This window comes from Macrobrachium nipponense, chromosome 17 (assembly GCF_015104395.2).
Source record: "Macrobrachium nipponense isolate FS-2020 chromosome 17, ASM1510439v2, whole genome shotgun sequence".
NCBI classification, from domain to species: domain Eukaryota; kingdom Metazoa; phylum Arthropoda; class Malacostraca; order Decapoda; family Palaemonidae; genus Macrobrachium; species Macrobrachium nipponense.
In genome coordinates, this window is record NC_087210.1 from 43,693,855 (window position 1) to 43,714,244 (window position 20,390).

A 20,390-nucleotide genomic window follows, 5' to 3' on the forward strand; every position below is an offset into this window, starting at 1 on the left:
ATATATGTTTGTGTGGGTGAGTTGGTGGGTTGGTGATTGAGTGAATAACTGAAATGAAAAATTATTCTATCTTATAAAGGCGAAGGGTTTATAGGCGACTCCAAATGTTATAAAGTAGGACATAACCTTACTCGTATATTTTAGAACATGTAATTGTAAGGCATATAAAAGATTGATTGCCATGAGAAGAACAATTTTTAGGCGTGGAGTGTTTCTATTTACCATGTGTTTCTTATAAAATAGCTTTTCCGAAGGTTTAAAGGCACAAAAAAAGCTGTGAGCTCTATATATATGGATTTTTTATATGACTTATGACATATGTTGAGAGTAAGTTGTTGGAAATTATTAAGATATTCTATGATAGAAGCAAAGCGTAGGTTAGAGGGTGTAGATGGCAAGTGCCTAGTTTGGTGTAAAAGTAAGTCTTAGACGAAAATGTTATTTCTGTTTAATATCATTATGGATAGAGGAAGGAAATTAGAAAAAGCTGTCAAATAAATTAGCATAGACTGGACTATAGAAGGGTTGATGTGGACTAATGATTCTGTGATGACGGCGATAGTGAAGAAATAATGCAAAAACTAGAGAAGGGTCTGAAGCTTTAGCAAGTGGAGAAACTTGAGAATAAACGTTTGCAAGAGTGAAGTTAATAGGGTAAATGAAATGAAAGGAAAGTGAGCATTGAATGTCAGTAAGGATGTTGAGAGAAAGGATTCTGTTGATTCGCGTGGGTTTCAAAGTCATTATGACAAATAGCTGGGAGAGAGAAGAGAGGAGTCTAAGAGTACGTAAAGGCAGAGGGGTAGCAGAGGGCTTACATAACATCAGAAGAAATTTGGAGTGCCTTTACCGGTGTAGGAAAGTAGGATGCAAATTTTCAGCTAACTCTCCCTTATGAATATGAACTGTGATGTTGAAAGCGATTAAAAGATAAAAGGTTGAAGTTGTTGAAATGAACTGTTCGTGACGTAGTATGTGGCTCAAGATGAGGAATGGGAGATACGTAGTGCAAGCAGAAAAAAAACTCTAAAGTAGATGAAATAATCGATCAGAGCCTTTGAGATGATGTCATCATCTGGAAAGACTAGAGGACCATAGGAGGTAGGTGAAAAGTGTCTATACTCAAGAAATGAGAGAGTGCGCCCATGACAAAGTAAGGTAAATGGAACGGTGTGTGTGTGTGTGTGTGTGTGTGTGTGTTCCTAAGGTCACTCAACCTTTATAGCTGTACTGACCGGGGTGATACTGAAGATGTTTTCAGAGTAGTGCGTTCAGCAGTACAACTATGAATAGCAGTCTTTGTTTATTTCTCTGGATCCACCCCTTGTTAGGGGAAGCTGCTTCATGTTTAAGATACTTATACACGTGTATCCATATATATATAATATATATATATATATATATATATATATATATGTGTGTGTGTGTGTGTGTGTGTGTGTGTGTGTGTGTGTGTGTGTGTGTGTGTATATATATATATATCTGTGTACGAACATTATACTTCAAGTGATTGATTTGTCTATCACAAAAATGATTTACTAAAATTTTGAGAAATTTCGAAATTTTTATTTTCTCTCTCTCTCTCTCTCTCTCTCTTCTCTCTATCTCTCTCTCATAAAGAGTCATTCTTTAAATGCTGAATGAAGTAATACATCGTAAGAATCTCGAGGTAATTATAGGGAAATCGATCATTGCACTAACAGACCAAATCCTCTTTCGTTATGGATATCCTGTGTCCTCTTCTCAATGTTTCATGCTTGCAAGCGTTCGTACTCAAGGCGAGTCACTGGACCTAAATGACTAATTTCGGACACTAGTGTTATCTATTATATTTCTGGCGGAATAGAATGGTTGTAATGTTACTCAATCTTGCCAGTGTTTATTCGTTCGCAAAACTATTGCAATGTCAATTCGAAGATAAAACTTCAATATTTCTGCATACCTAAGTGAGAGGAACACACACGCACACACACACACACACACACACACACACACACATATATATATATATATATCTATATATATATATTATATATATAATATATATATATATGCGTGTGTGTGTGTGTGTTTGTGTATATATAAACATTTTCTTTGTGTGATAGGCAAAATAACCTTCCATCTTCTTGACTTCTTCTTAACAAGCAATTAGGATGTGTTTGTCAACACTAAGCCTCGAATCCGAAAAGAAAATCAAATGAAGAACCCAAGAGCCATTAGAGAGAATCGAACTTGCAATCATAGAGTTCGGTTGAAGTTGAAAGTGACCAGTAAATATATACATTATGCAGTGTATGTGTGCATAGATATATTATACGTTTATAGGTCTATACATTGGATGATCTGAATATCTCACTTCGAATTTTAACTGGATACTTTTACACTGTCAGAAAGAGTCGAAGAACTTTTCTTTTTTACCATTTAGGATCAAAATAATGCTGACTAGGCCGCAGTTTACTGAATCAGTCAGATATTAGAAAGTTCGAGTCAGTACTTAGGTACGAAAGCTTAATTAATACTCAGAGCAATAGATGAGCCGTAACTGCTCTCAAACTGTTAGTAGAGATGGCAGGCTGAATAACATTTTTTCTTGACAAATTGGATGGAGTAGTAGGCAACGAATACGCACTGAACAGAGCGTGTCAGGACCTACAAGTTTTTTGCGCCTAAACTTTTCTGAAGATTCCCCAGTTTTCAAAAGAGTTGTTTTCCATAAACGAAACAGAGCCTTTTTCTCTCGAAGTTACTTTGACCTCCCACAAAATTAAGCGCATCTACATTGTTGACAGAAACGGGGAACATTTGTTTGCGATTCGTGATTTTGTAAAATACTTGGACGAAGATATGATCGAAATTATCTGATGAACCTGGCATCGTCACCATTTACTTTTGCGAGGTGGAGCCACGCCCTTCGGGTTGCCGAAACCATCCGGTACCTTCTCCCTTCCGTTTAGTCGCGTCCAGAAAAGTTCCCTTCAACGGCCACGCCTTCCTGAGCTCGGTAGTAGGAAATTAGATTGATGTTGAATAAACTTCAAAATTGCTTGGGCTACCCTCAGTCCAAGCGAATAGAAGAGTCAGTAAAGTAGAAACAAATATTGAATGCAGTTTCAGACAAAAGAATGGAGCAGACCTGTGTTGCATATTTGTACAATCTTCATTAGCCTTTCTCTTAGTAATATTTGCTCCTCTCAACACCGTAAGATTCGAATCCATACCTTAGAAATACTTCACGCATCTCTACTGACACTCCATAAACAGCAAGTTCAGTCCCATTGCGATTTCCCAACGTTACGGTTATTATACACTTCAAATTTGGCTTCCACTGACACTCATTTCTTTTCAAATTTTGTTCTTACGCCTTTATCATTTCTTTGCTTCACCTATCCTGTGGTTAACAGCCAATTTCATTAAATTCCAAAGAGCAATAGATCAGCCATTTCCAATCATTTCCCATCGCCCATATTACCATGCAACAGTCCAGCTTCGTGGTTGCCATTTACTCCCCTAACCTCACTCTTGCTCACATTTGCACTAAGCGTTCTCCTCTTTGAAACACTTTCACTGTGTCTGTAATTCCCTTTGCAGTTCATTATTACCTCCACCCTCTATCAGTGCTGTAGTATCCACAGACATCATCCAATCCAGTCCTTTCATGACCCGTTTTCTTATGTCACAACTTCGTAGAGCTCCCATTACTCCATCATTGCTGAATTGAACAGCCAAGGAAACAAAGATGACACTCCAGGATTTCAGACCTATTCTTTTACTCCGAACGTTCTACACTTCCAGTCTGGTTTACTAGAATAAGCTGGCTTATGTCAGCATAGGCCATCATAAGATGGCCCATAAGTGTGATAAAGAGTGAAAATGAGTAGGAGGCCTGGTGTGGACCTCTGACCTATATAAAACCATCAGACATTCTCAGTACCCTCCGCATTGCAATAGCTTGAATTCTGTCATAACCCTCTGCATCCAGGTATTGTGAATAAAACCTTTCCACTTTACTTGCAAACGTCTCACATAAGAGAGCCTTGCTAAGCGAACAGTAGTATAAGTTTAGAGAATGAAGGCGGTTTATTTATAAGGGTTTTACTTTTAAATAATAAACCCTTTATAAATAAGCCTTCTTCATTCACTGTTGCTTCCCTAGCAATCGTTCATCAATCTGAACTCCTACCCATACACCTTCCTTGGTATACTATGCAATGTTATGTCCAGTAATTCTTACAATCACCCCTTTCCCCCTCTTCCTTATACAAGGGAACAATTATTCCTCCCACTTAGTGCTCTGCAAACCTTCCTCTTTCTCACACTCCCTAGCACTTTCACTTCCGCACAGCAGCACATTATTTGTAACCTCATCGACTTCAGGTACCTTTCCGTTCTCCAAGGTATGCATTGCTTTCCTTACTTCCTTAAATAGGACCTAAGAAATCATTGCCACAAGCATTCTCTAATTTGCCACACCCCGTCTGCTCTTACGTTATTCAATTCTTCGTCTCTCCTCATCCATTTTCAACAAATTAAAACACTCATTCCATCGCCCTAGGACTGCATTCTCTTCAGACGACATTCTTCATTTGCATTTTTATTAAAAGATTCATTTACTCATTCACTGTCTCTCTGCATTTATTTCCCAGAACAGCCTCGTTTTTTCCATTAAACAAGTCGTCCAATATCGTCATAATTTGCCAGTCTCTTGGCCTTGGCCCTTCAATCATGCAATTGCGCCTTATCCCATCTTTTTTTTTTTCATCACTGAACATTTATTTTTGTCACTTCTTATTTTCATTCTCTCTTCCTATTTTCCTCTATCCTCAAACTCTCCTTGCTAATTCCATGACTCCTTCTTGTATTTTGCATAGTCTTTATATCTTCTCCTACTTTTTTATCGTAGCCTATGTCTCGTCATTCCTTCACATAATTCTCGATTTCGTTTTATCTAATTCACCTGTCTTATTCACTTTCATTGTTATATCTGCAATTTTTCTTCCCCATCTGAAACTTACATCAAATTTTCCCTGTTGCATCAAAACCATGACCAGATATATATATATATATATATATATATATATATATATATATATATATATATATATATATAGCCTGATTAAAATAAGTGAATTATATCATTATAATCTACCATCTGTTGTCAATGTTCGCTGACATCACAGATGTTATGATATTAATAAATGTGCAGTTAAAATTATCTCAAAGGACCTTGTCTCTGATGACATATTTAATGTTGAAGTGTGTTATATTTGGTGAGTCACGAGGAACGCGGAAGTTAACGTTTCCAGGGTCAGAATGTTTATGTGTTCTCTTATCTTGGTGGTCTCTACTAGCTTCGTATAGAAACAATAAATCGTGAACCTTTTGAGTAGGACGAGCCAAAGTTCAGGTAGCAGGAGCACTGCATCTTTCTGGCTTCGAAAACTAAGGTGACCTGTTCCTTTCACCCTTTTCCTTTTCCTTTTCCTTGTCTGTCTCTAGCGGAGGCCACGTCTACCATACACTAAATCGGCGTTATAATATGGAAACAGAAATTAAGCAATGCATTCCTGAGTGATCGTTGTTAGGCAGATACATTTTTCTTAAGAATTGTTCTTACCGTGTAATGCTTGTGGTATTCGTCATCCTTAATCAATATAACTATAGTATCGGCAGAAATTGAGACAACTGTCAAGTGAGAGAAAATTATCAACCAGATTTCCAGGGAGCTGTTTTGTTGTAATTAAGCCAGCTTTATGCTGGCACTGCCTCACTCTTGGGCAGCCCTTAACAAGAGACCGTTCTTATAGTGCGTCTCTTCTGTTTAGTTTCAGTTTGATTTCATTTTCCAGGGCGATAGATCTGAATTAATTTCGTTTAGTCCCGATTTTCTTAAAATTCCCGTCTTTTCAAACCTGGGGTGGATCTGTTTGGCATCAGAAGTAATGGACAGAACCCTTTTAACCTTCAAACTTCCAACAATTCGGTGCATTCGAGAGAATAAACGTACAGGACGGTACCAATTTTTATTTGAATGAATAAGGTATACCTGTAATTCCCCTGAGGACTTCCAAACTATGGCGTCAAGACGTTAATACTGGTATCCTATTTTGGATTGAGTGGCAGGAGTACATTAGATCTCTGCGATGAAGGTTCAGGTGTCTGGCTGTTGTGAGGTAACTAGCAACCAGGTACTTGACCAAACCACGCACCAAGTATAATTGGTGTCCCTGACCCAGGATTAGGGGTCTCTTGCTTTAACAAGTACAAATGGTAAGTGTAGTGACCAGATGCTTGGCACTTCGTCACAAGGCCAGTATTAGGGTTTAAATTGAGCTTCGACCTCTCTTCCTTCCCTGGGAACCTCAAACGCATGATCCGCTGCCACTGCTGGTGGTATCAGTCAAGGGAGGCCGACATCATTCCCCAGCCCAACATCAAAAGCCTCCTCCTGTAATGCTAATGTTTATACATATTAAAATGGCCGATTCCCGCCCATGATATTACGACGTTTATTACGGCCTCGATTATAAGATTAGTTGACCCTTACCTTTGATAAAAAAAGGGAAGTAGAATAAAAAAATTTAGAAAAAACAGTCTTACCGGCTGGCGAGGGGAGCAGAGTCCTATGAATCACATGTAATCACTCCTTTTTTTCGGGAGGGGGGGGGGGCGCCTCAAACAGAGAACTTATCACAAATCTATCCTTTGGTGTCAGACTTTACAGTACCATGTTACGATCATAGAAGGGTTAGCACGACTTATCTCTACCTTTTAAGTTCTCATTTCTGCTATTAATATCTGGGTTTTCATTTTTTGCTAATTTTGGACCTCGCATATATAAAAACATAACGAGAAAATACAAGAACACTGGTGGGTTTTAATAAGTTTGACGATATATAGAAATTTTTTCCTTTGTTAATTTTTTTCTATTTGTTTTTTATGACATTTTTTCAGTAAGTTAGTAAACTCATACGATGCGTGAGGTATAAGTACATTTCCACTGTTATATAGTAGATTACCGATTTTTTTTTTTTTTCGTTTTTTTTAAGCGTCGACTTGTAGTGCAAAAAGAGGAGTAGGTAGGGGAAGCTGGCAACGGGAAAGTGTGCGCCTAGAGAACGGCGAAGTGTGCAACATTGCCGTAATTAAAAAGTGTACAGATTAGACTTCAGGAAGAGCAGAAACCTCGTGGATTTTCCAAAGACCAGCAATGGAGAGGAGACCTGTCCTGAACCAAAGTAGTTTTGCTGAAATCACTATTCTAGATGACTCGTCTGAGCACCGTTTGACAACAATCAAATGGAAATCCTCCGATATGCCATACTTGCTGTTCATCAGCCAGGTCTGTTGATTTCGGTGGTTTGAGCTTTCCTAACTATCCTCAAAAATTCTCTGCATTCGGAAGATGGTTTATTTCGTGGAGCAAACAACACATCTTTTATCGGAAAGTGTGAATGAAAGGCAGAAGAAATTGGCTGAAATTTTAGAGACAATCATTTCCACATCACCAAATCATATTTATCACTTCAGTCATATAGGGAAACGCCCGCTCCCCCCCCCAACCCCCCCCCAACCCCCCAACCCCCCAAACACTTTCTCTGTTGTGAAATGAACTACAAATTAAAACTGTGAATGCGTTTTTTCTAATTCACAGTTCAGGTAAACAAAAGAGAGGAGAGAGAGAGAGACGAGAGAGAGAGAGAGTAGAGAGAGAGAGAGATTAACTCACCAGGTACTCGTAAGTGATCACCTGTTCTTTCAAGTCCTCATAAGCTGTGTCAGAAGCATCCCCACACTAAAAAACGAAATTTATATATACATATATATATTATAATATATATATATACATATATATATATATATATATATATATATCTATATATATATATATATATATATAATAAATTTTTATATTAATACATATATATATATATATATATATATAGATATAATATAGTAATATATATATATATATATTATATATATAGATATATTATATATATATATATAGATATATATATATATATATAGTATATATATATGTATAATATATATATATATTATATATATATATATATATATATATATATATATATATATATATGAGCCTGTGTGTGTGTGTAATTGTGTCTGTGTTTCCTGATGAATGTCTGAGTGTGCGAGCGGATACAAATAAATGTCTTCATGATTACATATTTTTTGCCCATGTGGTTAGTTAATAGTAACTAACATTCTAAAAAAAACTTTCTGGGTACCACAATATGGTAGGCTACAACAAAATAAAGTAAAGTATGATTACTCTAAGATTCAGTAAAATCTCGGGATGCTTTCGTTCTGGCAACTCTGAGAGAGAGAGAGAGAGAGAGAGAGAGAGAGAGAGAGAGAGAGAGAGAGAGAGAGAGAAAGCTTTATAGTAAAAAAGGAATACGGAATAACTGACAGTTTGATCAGTGGTAAGAGAAATATTGTTGTTTATTTGATGGATAGAGAGCAATCACACACACACACACACACAAAAATACACACACACACAAAACAATGACATTCAGCGCCTTGGAGTGACTGGTAGACAGACGGTCCGAGGACAAGTAATATGACAGAGCCTTCCGATCACAGGTATACTGTGCCGTGTTCCTTTCGGGGGTAAATGGCGACTGGGGTTGGGTGGGGGAGGGGGGAATCATGGTCCAGTCCTGACACACCTACGGTTAAAATCGACTCTAAAAGAGCATCCAATAGAGTTTTAGGTCACCAGAGTTAGCTACAGATTCAAATCAACGGCTGTGGTTGAATACCCAGGTATATTTTCCGGAGGAAGTCAAAATACCCCATAGGCGATAAAAGAAGGACAAAGGCAATAATGAACTTTAACTCTTAATGTTTTCATTTGCTGTTCCTCTCACTAATAGCGCTTCATCTTCTCTTGATAGACGATGTTCTCTCTCTCGCTCTTCCTGTCTTCTCTTCTTTTTTTTTTCTTTTTGCCCCTCACTCTCCATCTGTCTGCCTCTCCGTTCTTCAAGAAGGAAAGAACGTGTGCACACCGACTAATTAAGCATAATGCTCTTGCCCCTAGTTAATTATGATTGGCTTTATCTTGTATTTTACCGTGGAAGCTCGTGTTTCTTTACAGATTATCTTGACTGAAGATTGTACGGAGTAAACTTTGATAAGACTTATTTCTCTAACTGGGTGACGTCTTAGACTACTTTTATAAGGGAAACTTTATTATAATTATATATATATATATATATATATATATATATATATATATATATATATATATATATATATATATATATATATGCATCTGCGTGGTGCATAAGGAAATAGGTTAATTGAATCTTATTCACTCAGTTATGAAGAAGAACTTCATAATCTGACATTCATAAATTATGCCTGGTAAATAGATTAGAATGTCCACGAAATTCGAACCAAGCTCGAAATAATAGATTTGAAAAGCCCAAGTACGACTAAGCTTAGGAATTTTTGACGACCTTCTGTTTTTCCCTGGTATTATGACTTAAGATTTCTCCTCCGTCGGCCTGCTTTTTAAATGGAGGCGGGAAGCCTAAGCAGTGGCTTTGGGGCAGAAGAAGACAATTGAACGACACCAGCAATGAATATAAAGGGCGCGAAACACAAGAGGGCAAATCACGCCTCCATGCAAAATTATCATGTGCAAAGGTTGAGACATCATCAAACGGTGCCGACAAAGCTAAAAGGCAATAAAAAAACGAAAGAAAAAAGACGAAGGGAGGGGGAAAAAAAAGGTTGATAATCATCTCGGGAGACACACGGAGCGACTAATTGCTTTGGCGAATGGCCCAAACGTACAACAGAGAGAGAGAGACAGACAGAGAGACGGAGGGAGAGAGATGCCAAAAGGGAATTATTGTTGTTACTGTTCTTATTACCAATGCTAGCAGTAGCAGTTATAACAAGTGTATAAGGAGAAGAAACTATTGTCTCATTTCAACGTCGATTATAATTGTTATTTCTGTTTGGTTCGTCAAAATAGGCGCTTTTGTCTTGTGAAGATCTCGTGGAAAAGGATTTGGTGACACTGAGTGGTAGAATGTTGCATGTGAAATTGGGCTCCGTTCCGTTTGGCCACGGACGTTGTGGTAGCCGCAAATGAGATCAGTATTTCAGCTTTTTTGTTTTTGTTTTGACATCGAGTGTTTCTTCTTTATGAATGGATGTTCTCTGCTATTTTCTTTTATTTTCTGCTTTTGTTGCTTATGACAAAGTGTTGTGAATAAATCTAGATTTCTATCAAACTCAGGAAGCTGATGTGATGACAAATAAAAATTTACAGAAACTATTAGTTATTACTGAAGATACTGAAAACTTGGTGGTAATTTTATCTTGTCTCCTTCAGTTATGTCCAAAACAGTTGTTGAGCAGGGAAACGATGGCCACCGACCATCAGAAGAATGGATCGCCGTTAGTGTTTGTTTGAAGTTAATAAATCATTCAGGAATGAAAAGCGTGATTTGCTTTCTCTTACGGGTCGTTCCAAAGCGTGCATTTATAGTATCGCAAACTATCATTTGAACTGGAAATTCCCACTTATCGACGTAGCCTAAGAATATTAAGTGTGGTCAAAATTGTAGGAGAGTCAAAACCTCATTTTAAGAGGCGTGTTTATGACAACGATCGTACTCATATCTCTTTATTAATTTAGGTACGGGTAGATTTTTTTTAGGTTAGAATTCTTAGTATTTCTCAGGGACATGGAAACTTTGTTTTTCATAAAATATGGATGTAAAACGACTACAATACAGGAAATAACCCTTCTAAAATTCAGTCAAGTGTGTATGAATGGAGCTTAGAAGCCCACAACGTCACCAAAAAATTAAGTTTTGCAAGAGAAAATTTTTTCTTTAAACCTTCCCACAAATAGATGGTCTGAAACAAGTGAATTTCTTACACATAATTTTCACCAGTAAATATATCTTCCACACGGAACACCTTATTAAACCAGTGAAGATATTTCCGCAAGATCAAAGAAATGTTATACGGTGATTTTTTGCTAGGACAGTGTTCTGTGACAAGCGGTATTGCAATTCCTACGAACATGTTCTGACGATGAACATGACCGTTCTTGGCATTGAATTTAATTGTGAAAAATGATCAACGTTCAGTGGGAATTCATATCGCAAAATTACTAGCGTTCCCGGAGGAATGTTTTCAGCGTTGAATGATGCTGAATAATGAAAAACTGTTAACGTTCCATGAAAATGAATAAAGAAAAATCGTCAACGTTCCATGACAGTGAATAATGAAAAATTGTTAATGTTCTGTAACACTGAATAATAAAAAATTATCAACGTTCCGTGACGCTGAATAATGAAAAATTGTCAATGTTCCGTGACGCTGAATAACGAAAAATTGTCAATGTTCCGTGACGCTGAATAATGAAAAATTGTCAATGTTCCGTGACGCTGAATAATGAAAAATTGTCAATGTTCCGTGACGCTCAAAATTATCAATGTTCCGTGACGTTCAATAATGACAAATTATCAATGTTCCGTGACGCTGAATAGTGAAAAAATTTCATTGTTCCGCGACGCTGAATAATGAAAAAATATCAACATTCCCTGATATTGAATTATGCGAAAGTGTCAAAGCTTGGGATATCGGAACAAAGTGGGAATGACCACAATGCCAACGACTAACTACAACGTATCTGCGACAAGCCCGTTATATGTTCTGACTTTGAATTCGGCCCATATTAATCACATTTTGCATTTACCGTCCGAATCAAGAATCTTCGGAGAAACGAAGCAGTGAAGAATAGTTTAAAATGATCCAAAATGTATCCTTCACAGAAAGCATTTCATATGTGTTCACTTCCTTCTCCTCTGTAGTTTCGCAGTGATATGTGGAATAGTATGAGGTCATATACCCAATTCAAAATCAGCTACTGAACACTGCAGTTTCTTTATATTTTAGAGAGTTAAACACTCTGCGAGGATGATTTGATCTTTGAATTTCCATGAGTATCAGTCATTTATGTGCATGACCCTTATCATAATTACTCTAGCATCATTAGGCCAAGAGTATAAGAGCCCTCCTGTGGCGCCACAGAGTGGTATCGGTGTGCGGCGGGGATGTGGCTTCCCATAGGTTTCCACTGTATGTAAGCTGTGTCGGAGATCAGCGACAGCTCGCCATAGCCGCTTGCCACAGACGCTCGGGTTCTTGCCATAGCTTATAAACAATCGAAACTTATGGAAAGCCACATCCCCGCCACTCACCGACGCCACTCTGTGGCGCCATAGTGTTTCGAGTACTCCTGGCCTTAGTCGCACACGGTACGTTCTTTACATTTTATCGACGAGTTTAAATGTCCTTTTTTCAGTTTTATGTTAAAGAAAACTATCGAGACGGCTATTTGTCCGTCTATGCGTCCGCACTCTTTCTGTCCGCCCTCAGATCTTAAAACTACTGAGCTGGAGGGCTGCAAGATATGTTGATCATTCACCCTCGAATCATCAAAACATAAAAATGCAGCCCTCTAGCCTCAGTAGTTTGTATTTTATGTAAGGTTATATTTAGCCATGATCGTGCACTTGCATCGCTATAGGTTCAACAACACAGGCCACCACCGAGCCGTGGCTGAGTTTCCTACAGAATTATAAGTTACACAGAAAACTCGATTGCGCCTAAAAAAACTTCGGCGCATTTCTACTTTTTTTTTTGTATCCTTACATAGTGGGGGTTATAGCATAACCTCTAAGATGATATTGCAACATCCTCTTCAAAACTGAAACTGATTATTAAGTATGGCTCTGTAGAGGTCTGTCCGTCATCCGATCGCCTTGAATTTTCCCCGAGTTGATATTTTCTGGCAACGACTTCTGCAAACAAAGCCTGTGCAGTCTGTAATGATACTGTTAATGTAATGATACTGTTAATGCTTCCATAATGCTTTTTGATTCCGTGAATAAATCGTCTGACTCTGCAACATCAATGGGCGTCAAGTGTTTCTTTCCTGGGATTGAAAGAAAATACTGAACTCTGTTTGAATTTCAAAGTCTAATGTTAATAAGGAGAGTACTCAGGTTACATCAATCCTGTAAAGATCACACATTTCAAAAATGTTAAATAAACTTCTAAAATTTTTTAGTAAGCAAAAGTAATCAAACTATTTAAGAGTATTCGGGTTTCACATTACTTTCCTTACAATCAGCACATGATTCAGATCGCTTAATCTCTTCTTCATTTTAGTTACCAAATCTTATATCATCTTTATCCTTCCACATTTGGTCGCCTTCTTTTTTCATCTCCTTCCCAAATTGTCTGGATCAAAGGTCATTTTATCTGAGCAATGTCGCTCTCCTTATTTCGTCTTCAGATTCTCTGTCTCTTTTTTGGAGGTAGTATAGTTAATCACTATTCCATTGACTACCGACAAACTCCCATCCCACTCATATACAAGCGTACCTCAGTAATCCAGGATTGTCCAATGAAAGGATTATTTGTTTCTTTCCCTAATCTGCTAAGCACTGGAATGCTTTTCCTTGCGGTTTCCCTTATTCTTGTAATGTTTCCTATTTCCTTCCGTGTGAAGCCTCACATTTAACTAAAAAATGCAGTTTTTTCTTCGGCTATAATGGTGTGGAATGTACTTCTTGACAAGAAAAATCGTAACCAAGCAGGTATCACAAGAAATTATTCGTTGTCTATAAGTAATTATTTCAATCATGAACCTATGACATATTTAACACGTATGTTGAGCAGCTTTTCTGAAAGCTGTTTCTTTGCTGCAGTTCATTACATTTACAATGTACCTTAGTAATAAGTTAATAACTTTTTTATATGACAATAAAGCATCCAGATACAACCTTGTGTCAGTAAGATTAGACCTTGTGTCAGTAAGATTAGAGGCGGCCATTGAACCAGAAAGAAGGTGAAATTGAAAGGAAACTTTGCTTCATTTAGCACTTCACTGAATCTGTCAGTCGAGGAGAGGAAGTTCGATTTGGCCGGTGGCGTCATTGACCTACACCTTCTACTCAAAATTACTTTTAACCCCAACCTCTCGCGTCCCCACTCTCCTCCGACCTTTCCTCCGGAAGTACCTTATGATCGCTGCCCTTATCAGCTCTTCCCCTTCACCCTAAGGCCCCTGAACTCTTCCCACTCTTCCCCTGCACCACTTCTGTCCCCCGCCCCCCACGTTTCTTCAGACCGCTTGGGTCGTTATCGCTACGCCAATCACCGCTTACCACCTGTTTTCGGCAACCAATCACCTATCAGCAGGATGATTTGGAGGGACCAGCGGCTTCCGCAAGAACACTAAAGAGTTAACGTTTGGCCTTTCATAACTCTTCTTCTCCTTCTTCTTTCTTTGTTATTCAAAGTTTGTCACTTTACAAAGGGGTTCCTGTTTTCAAATCCAGGGGTGTATTTGACTGTTTATTATGAATCTCATCAAGCAGTCTATTTGATAAGATAACGTTAATGTTTCCTGTTTTCCATTTTCTATTTTGAAGATGTAGCATTTTGTATTCTATTAACGCAGTGTGTTTTATTATCCAAATTTGTTTAATAGCGACAATATATTAAAGACGAGGCATTCCATCATAGAGATAAAAGATCGCCAAAGAAGCGCCGGAAGTGTTGTGACTGACTAAAGAGGAGTTGAAGTGGTCTGTTAGATTTACATTTCACTAGTGAGGAGCGTCTACTTGAAAACGACAGATATCATCTTTCCATGGGTTTTATCCCATGAAGACGCCTGCCATGGTTAAGGTTTTCAGTCAGACACGGAGAAGCAGGGGCTAGTTTGATGATTTTAGAGGCACTTCTCTCCCTCTAGGCTTTGAGAAGGTCTAGCTCACCAGAAATAGTGTTAGTCCCTTTTATGCTATTCGTAAAAAATAGGGTGAGCTAGTGGAAGAACGAGAGTGAATCCACGGCGATTGTAGGTGATCTGCCCAGGAATGTTCACACCGTTTAAACGACAGTTGTCAGTTCGCGTTCCCTTTGCGAACTTTGCTTGATTTAAGTGTTTGAGATGGTGTTCTCTCTCTCTCTCTCTCTCTCTCTCTCTCTCTCTCTCTCTCTCTCTCGTTAAGGTTAACAAAGAAAGAAGTTGATCCTATGTTCTTAAACATTTCTTTGTCTTTCAGTGTGAATTTACCCGTATTCAATTGTCTGAATTTTTTCAGTTTATATTCACGGGCAGACTTAATGTCGACGAATTGATTTCTAGCCCTTTTCTGCTTTATTTTTTGTTACATACTTATTTAACAATAACAATATCTATAGTACGAAAATGCATCATCTATTCATAATGGTCGACATACTCAGTTTCGTTTTTCTCCCGCAAATTGCACCCGAGACTCCGATAGTGTGTTAGATTCCATCTTTTGTAACAATATTTCATTGTTGTTTTGGAGCTACACTACATAATCAGATGAGTAATACTAGCAAATTAAGGCAAGTAACATAGGGAGTCTTCACATCACTCAGATTAAATTATGCTTTTCAACCTGTTAATAAGATTAGATTAATATGATATTATTCGTGGTTTTTCAAGACCCTATTTCCATTATTTATTTACTTTAGAAACTCTCTTCTTTTCCGTATTAGTCTGTCTGCTAGGCGAATAAATATTATCATTTTGACACACAAGTGTCAACAATTAACCATTTTACATAGTTCTACCTTTCTTTGGCACTCTGTAGAGTTGGTCTTTATTGTTATATTGTTGAACACGGAAAATTTTCTTTAAAAACGACTGACTTTGTATGTTTGCCTTGCAGGTGCCTCGGCCGCTTTCCATGAAGAAGGAAGGCATCCAGACCCGCAACCGAAAATTGAGTTCGAAATCGAAGAAGAAGAAGGGAATGCTCGGTTTCCCTGACATGCTGAAGCCTTTGGACAAAGGAGGTTTCGGGGGTTTTGGCACGGGAGGTTCAGGCTTCGGATCCATGTCCCATTACATGTACGGAGGACAGATGCACGGTTCTTCCATGGCCGGAGGCTTCATGTCAGCGCCGCCCATGCACGGGATGTCAATGTCGGGCGTGGGCCTGGGTCTCTCTTCCACATCTCAGATCCAGATCCCCTCGGCGTCCAGTTTAGGTCTCTCTTCGTCCAACAGTATAGTAGGTGCGATGGCCTAGGGACACGCCTCCGCCGACGGCCGCAGTAACCTGCTTGCCAGTCTCAGTCGGGAAGGCGCCGCAGCCGCTGCTTGTTTCGCTTCTGCCACGCAGGCGATGGAAGTAGCGGAACCTCAGCCTTCCTATAGCGGTGCCCACCTCTACTCCTCCGAGGGCGTGTCGAGTTCCTCCGGTGGTTTAGGTGGTGGGCGCAGCGGCACTGGCCAAGCAGGATGCGGAGATGGGGGCACAAGCAGTGGTTACCTGGGGTCTAACGTGCCCCACCACCTGTCCTCCTCTTCGGGTGCCACCTGATGTGGTGCTCGCAGCAGCAGCAGTCGTCGCGCGGACCAACTGCACAGCAGCCCAGTCGGCGTCCAAGTCTTTCAGGTGCTAGTGATGTAGGCAGAGAGTGTCCAGGTGTCTGTGGTGTGTCCTGAACTCGGTCACACTCGCAGTCACTCCCCCTTCAAGCGTGCGGTCTTCACCTCATTCCACTGACGCTGTGATTAGCATTACCTTTCTGAGGTCACTATTTATTAGAAGGCGTGAGAAAGAGAACTGACGGAGAAAAAACCAAGAGGAAAGGAAAGCCAAAAATAAAGCATGCTGGCGGATGCTCCTTGGCCAAGTGACAGATAATGAGTCGACTTCAAAATGACCTATGAAAGAGACGAATGCCCACTTCCGGAAAAATGAAATGAAATAAAAAAGAAGGAAGCACAGGCCTATGAATCAGTGATGAGCGGAAAGACGTGGATGAAACAATTTGCCAGGTGTCGTCTGAAGCAACTTAGCCAGGTTGTGCTGGGTTTAGGCCTATCTGTCTGTTCCCTGGCCCACCGCTGGGGTCTTTCCTGCATACCCATTTTTTTTTTCTGCACAGTGGCAAGTGTGGACTAATGAGTCTCCTCTTAGAAAGAAAAATACTTTATAAATTAACCCCTCCTGACTTCTGAAGTCGGATTCTGATATTAGTAGCATCTACTAAACAGTGCATAATGTATAAAAACGAGCCAATGTTCATTGGAATTAAACATAAAAACAAAAAATCAAGAAAAAAAACTTGGTTGACCTTGGGACAGGTCAAAAGGTTAGTTTGTTTGTTTGTGTGCGTCGGAGGACGCACGGAATCTTGTACAGTACGAATGGCGAGATGTAGATAAGTGACTGAATGTAAATTTGTTTATCTCTATAATTACTAGTCGGCTATTTTTATTATTATAACGTGTTTCCTTGCTGCATTTACCCTGGCCAAAATACAAATAATGTTACATTTTGAATAATATTTTGTCCAGTAACATGAATCTTTAGAAACAAATATATTTGTATATTTAAAGCAATGACATTGACTTTATATCACAAAGTAATTAAATGTAAATATAATGCTATATATATGTAGACTATGTGACACTTTTAGTGCACATGAGATTAGGTAAGTACATGGAGGGAGAAAATGGGAATTCAGTTTCACTCCGCTGAAAAACAAAACACGGAAAATTCACTTCTGGTGTGCTCGTACCTAAGGCTCATCTTCACTTGTCACAAAACGCGTCTCTGGCCAGGGTAAGGACGAAGTTTCTGTGGTTTCTGGAATATTTATGTAGTATGCGAGACTTACTCATTTGTTTGTAACCATGAATAGCATCTCAAAAATCATCAAGAGATTTTTGTGCTGTACTGTGATGCGAACATCGTCCAGGGTTGATTAGCACTCAAAGGAATACAAGGGAAGAAGAAGAAGTCGTGTTCATCTGGGTCGGACTCATCCGTTTTATTTCTATTTTCGAAAAAAGACCAACATTTTCGATCGCAGTGCTTTGGTAGCTTTCGACCAGGCGAGCAGGATGAAGGTGATTCAGTCCTCGTCTGTTTTGATTCCAAACAAGCATATACCGATACATGTTTGTATATATATATATATATATATATATATATATATATATATATATATATATATATATATATATATATATATATATATACTTGTGCATATATGTTCTTAAATACAGTTATATTTATTATACGAGAAAACAATGTGTACTTATATGCATGTATTTACTGTATAAATATGTGTATGTATGCTCGTAAATACGTGTATATGTATCATATGTTTGCACATGTATATGTTTATATGTATATATATATATATATATATAGATATATATATATATATATATATATACGTAAATATATGTATATACATGCATATATATATGTATATGTACGTATATATAGGTATATATACATATGTCATATATGCGTTTATTTTCTGACTACATGAAAATGCACACATTTAACGGAAAGCGCCAAGCCTGTGAATAGTACATAAATATATATTTCACGCTTTAAAACCTTGATCAATACTCATGGTTTGAGATCTTCCGACAAAACTTGAACTACCTTTTTTTTGCAGTTTGAAATTAATTTATCATACCACCTTATTTTCTAACTTGTTAAGTGATACGTAAATTATGTCGTTTAATTACCTCAGCATATATGGTATACATATTTAACCCGCATTTCTGAGTGTTAATCTTCTGAGTTAAGTTGTGTGTGTGTAAGACACCAGACAAAACTCTGTCATTTTTTTCTTTTTTTATCTTTTTTTTTTACTTCTATCATATTAAAACTAGAGGTTTTAATGGATGTTTATTTAACTGCTTACAAGTCCAGTAATGGTAAAGGACAGTGAAACTACTTAATGTATGTCTTTTCTATTGTATTGTATTTATTGATTTTTTCAGTAGAAAGCCACAAAAATTTTGACAGCCTACTTAATTAACTTGAGGAAAAATTCTTAATTCAACATACACAGATCCACCAGTAAAATAGCGATCATTTTTGAGCAACAACGAATTTGCGATCCAGAAAATGAGCATTTCAAGAAATAGGAATTATGGCATCACGACATTTATGTTTTGATTGAATAAAGATTTGTATAATGATCGACTGTGTTTTATTCGGGTAAATTATACCCCTTCGAGTATAACCTGCCTCTTGTTATAGCTGCATAAACACAACATTAATTGCAAAGTTTATACGCACAAAGGTCCGGACGTTCAGGGAGATGATGGAATCCCTCGCTGATGTTCCACAGTACATTCATTACTCATGAGAAGGAACGTCGCTCTGAACTTTAGCTGTAAGGAACATCCGTACCCAGAAAAAGTAGGACGCAGGAACCATCTAAAAACTTTAATATCAGCGGAGTGAAGAGCGATTAAAAAAGCGAGGTCAAATACCAGCCCAATAGTTCAAATCACTGGGGCTTCCTTTGGTCTTGAGAAGTCACACAGTCTTTCTTGGTATTTTATCATTGTTAAGCACCTCTCGAAAATGGTATCAAAGAAGAAATAAGAAGATATGTATTCCTTTACATCAAGAGAGAAAGTAGAGTAAATGGAGCAAAAATACCACAGGACAGCATGATCACACTGATGATATTGTCAGGCATTGCTCTTTCCTTTTAGAAGCTGGTCAGGTGCTGACTTCACATTAAATTTTCTGAGGAAATAATTCCATAATCGTATGCCAGTATCTGTGAAAACTCTACAACCGGAGTCGGTTTTTGGGGCAACTATGACCATTCACCACTGAAACGGAAATTGACAGTAAAAGGTTTGAAAGGTGTTACAATAGGAAAACCACGCAGTTGCACTATGAAACAATTGTTAGGAGAGGGCGGGAAGTAAGGTGGAAGAAAAGATTATGAACGGAGGTACAGTAAAAGGAATGAAAGTAGTTGCAGCTAGGAGCCGAAGGGACACTGCAAAGAACCTTTAGTAATGCCTACATTGCACCAAATGAGGTGCACTGACGGCACTACCCCCTACGGGGAACTGGTTCGGTAAATAGCCGAAGGAGAATGGCATTTTTCTAGTAATGTTGACATCAAGTCTCAGGTCAAAGTTGATAGCATCTCAATCTTTCATTTTGTGATAAACGGATGTAAGTTTTCGTACAACTTTTGCCAAGAAGCTTATTCGGTCGAGTTACACCTATCAGAGAACGTCTTCAAGAAAAGCCATTGGATATTTTAAAAGTAACGTCTGATTTAATTGTGGAACTGACAAAACGTCCCTCTGGATTATATGCGTCCCTCTGGAAGTTCGGACAGAGCTATATCTCCTAAATTTTACTCGTGAACATGACAACCAAACTGAAATGATATGATTTAGGTGACAGCTTGGGATTCAGAAAATGTTTTGGGCCTTTTAGGACACTATCCATTGAAGGTCTTTGTAATGTGGAGTTAACTAATCTTAG

At 38.2% G+C, this 20,390-nt stretch overlaps 1 protein-coding gene across 2 annotated transcripts in view; it reads left to right on the plus strand.

The window, feature by feature from the left end:
* Positions 1–19,070, plus strand: part of LOC135196200 (GATA-binding factor C-like) — a 151,233-nt gene extending 132,163 nt beyond the window's left edge. For both annotated transcript variants that reach the window (XM_064222805.1, XM_064222806.1), the window contains exon 5: positions 15,780–19,070. In XM_064222805.1, coding sequence (XP_064078875.1) covers positions 15,780–16,142 — 363 coding nt within the window. In that variant the 3' untranslated portion in view covers positions 16,143–19,070. The remainder of the gene's footprint in view (positions 1–15,779) is intronic.
* The last annotated feature ends 1,320 nt before the right edge of the window (positions 19,071–20,390 follow it).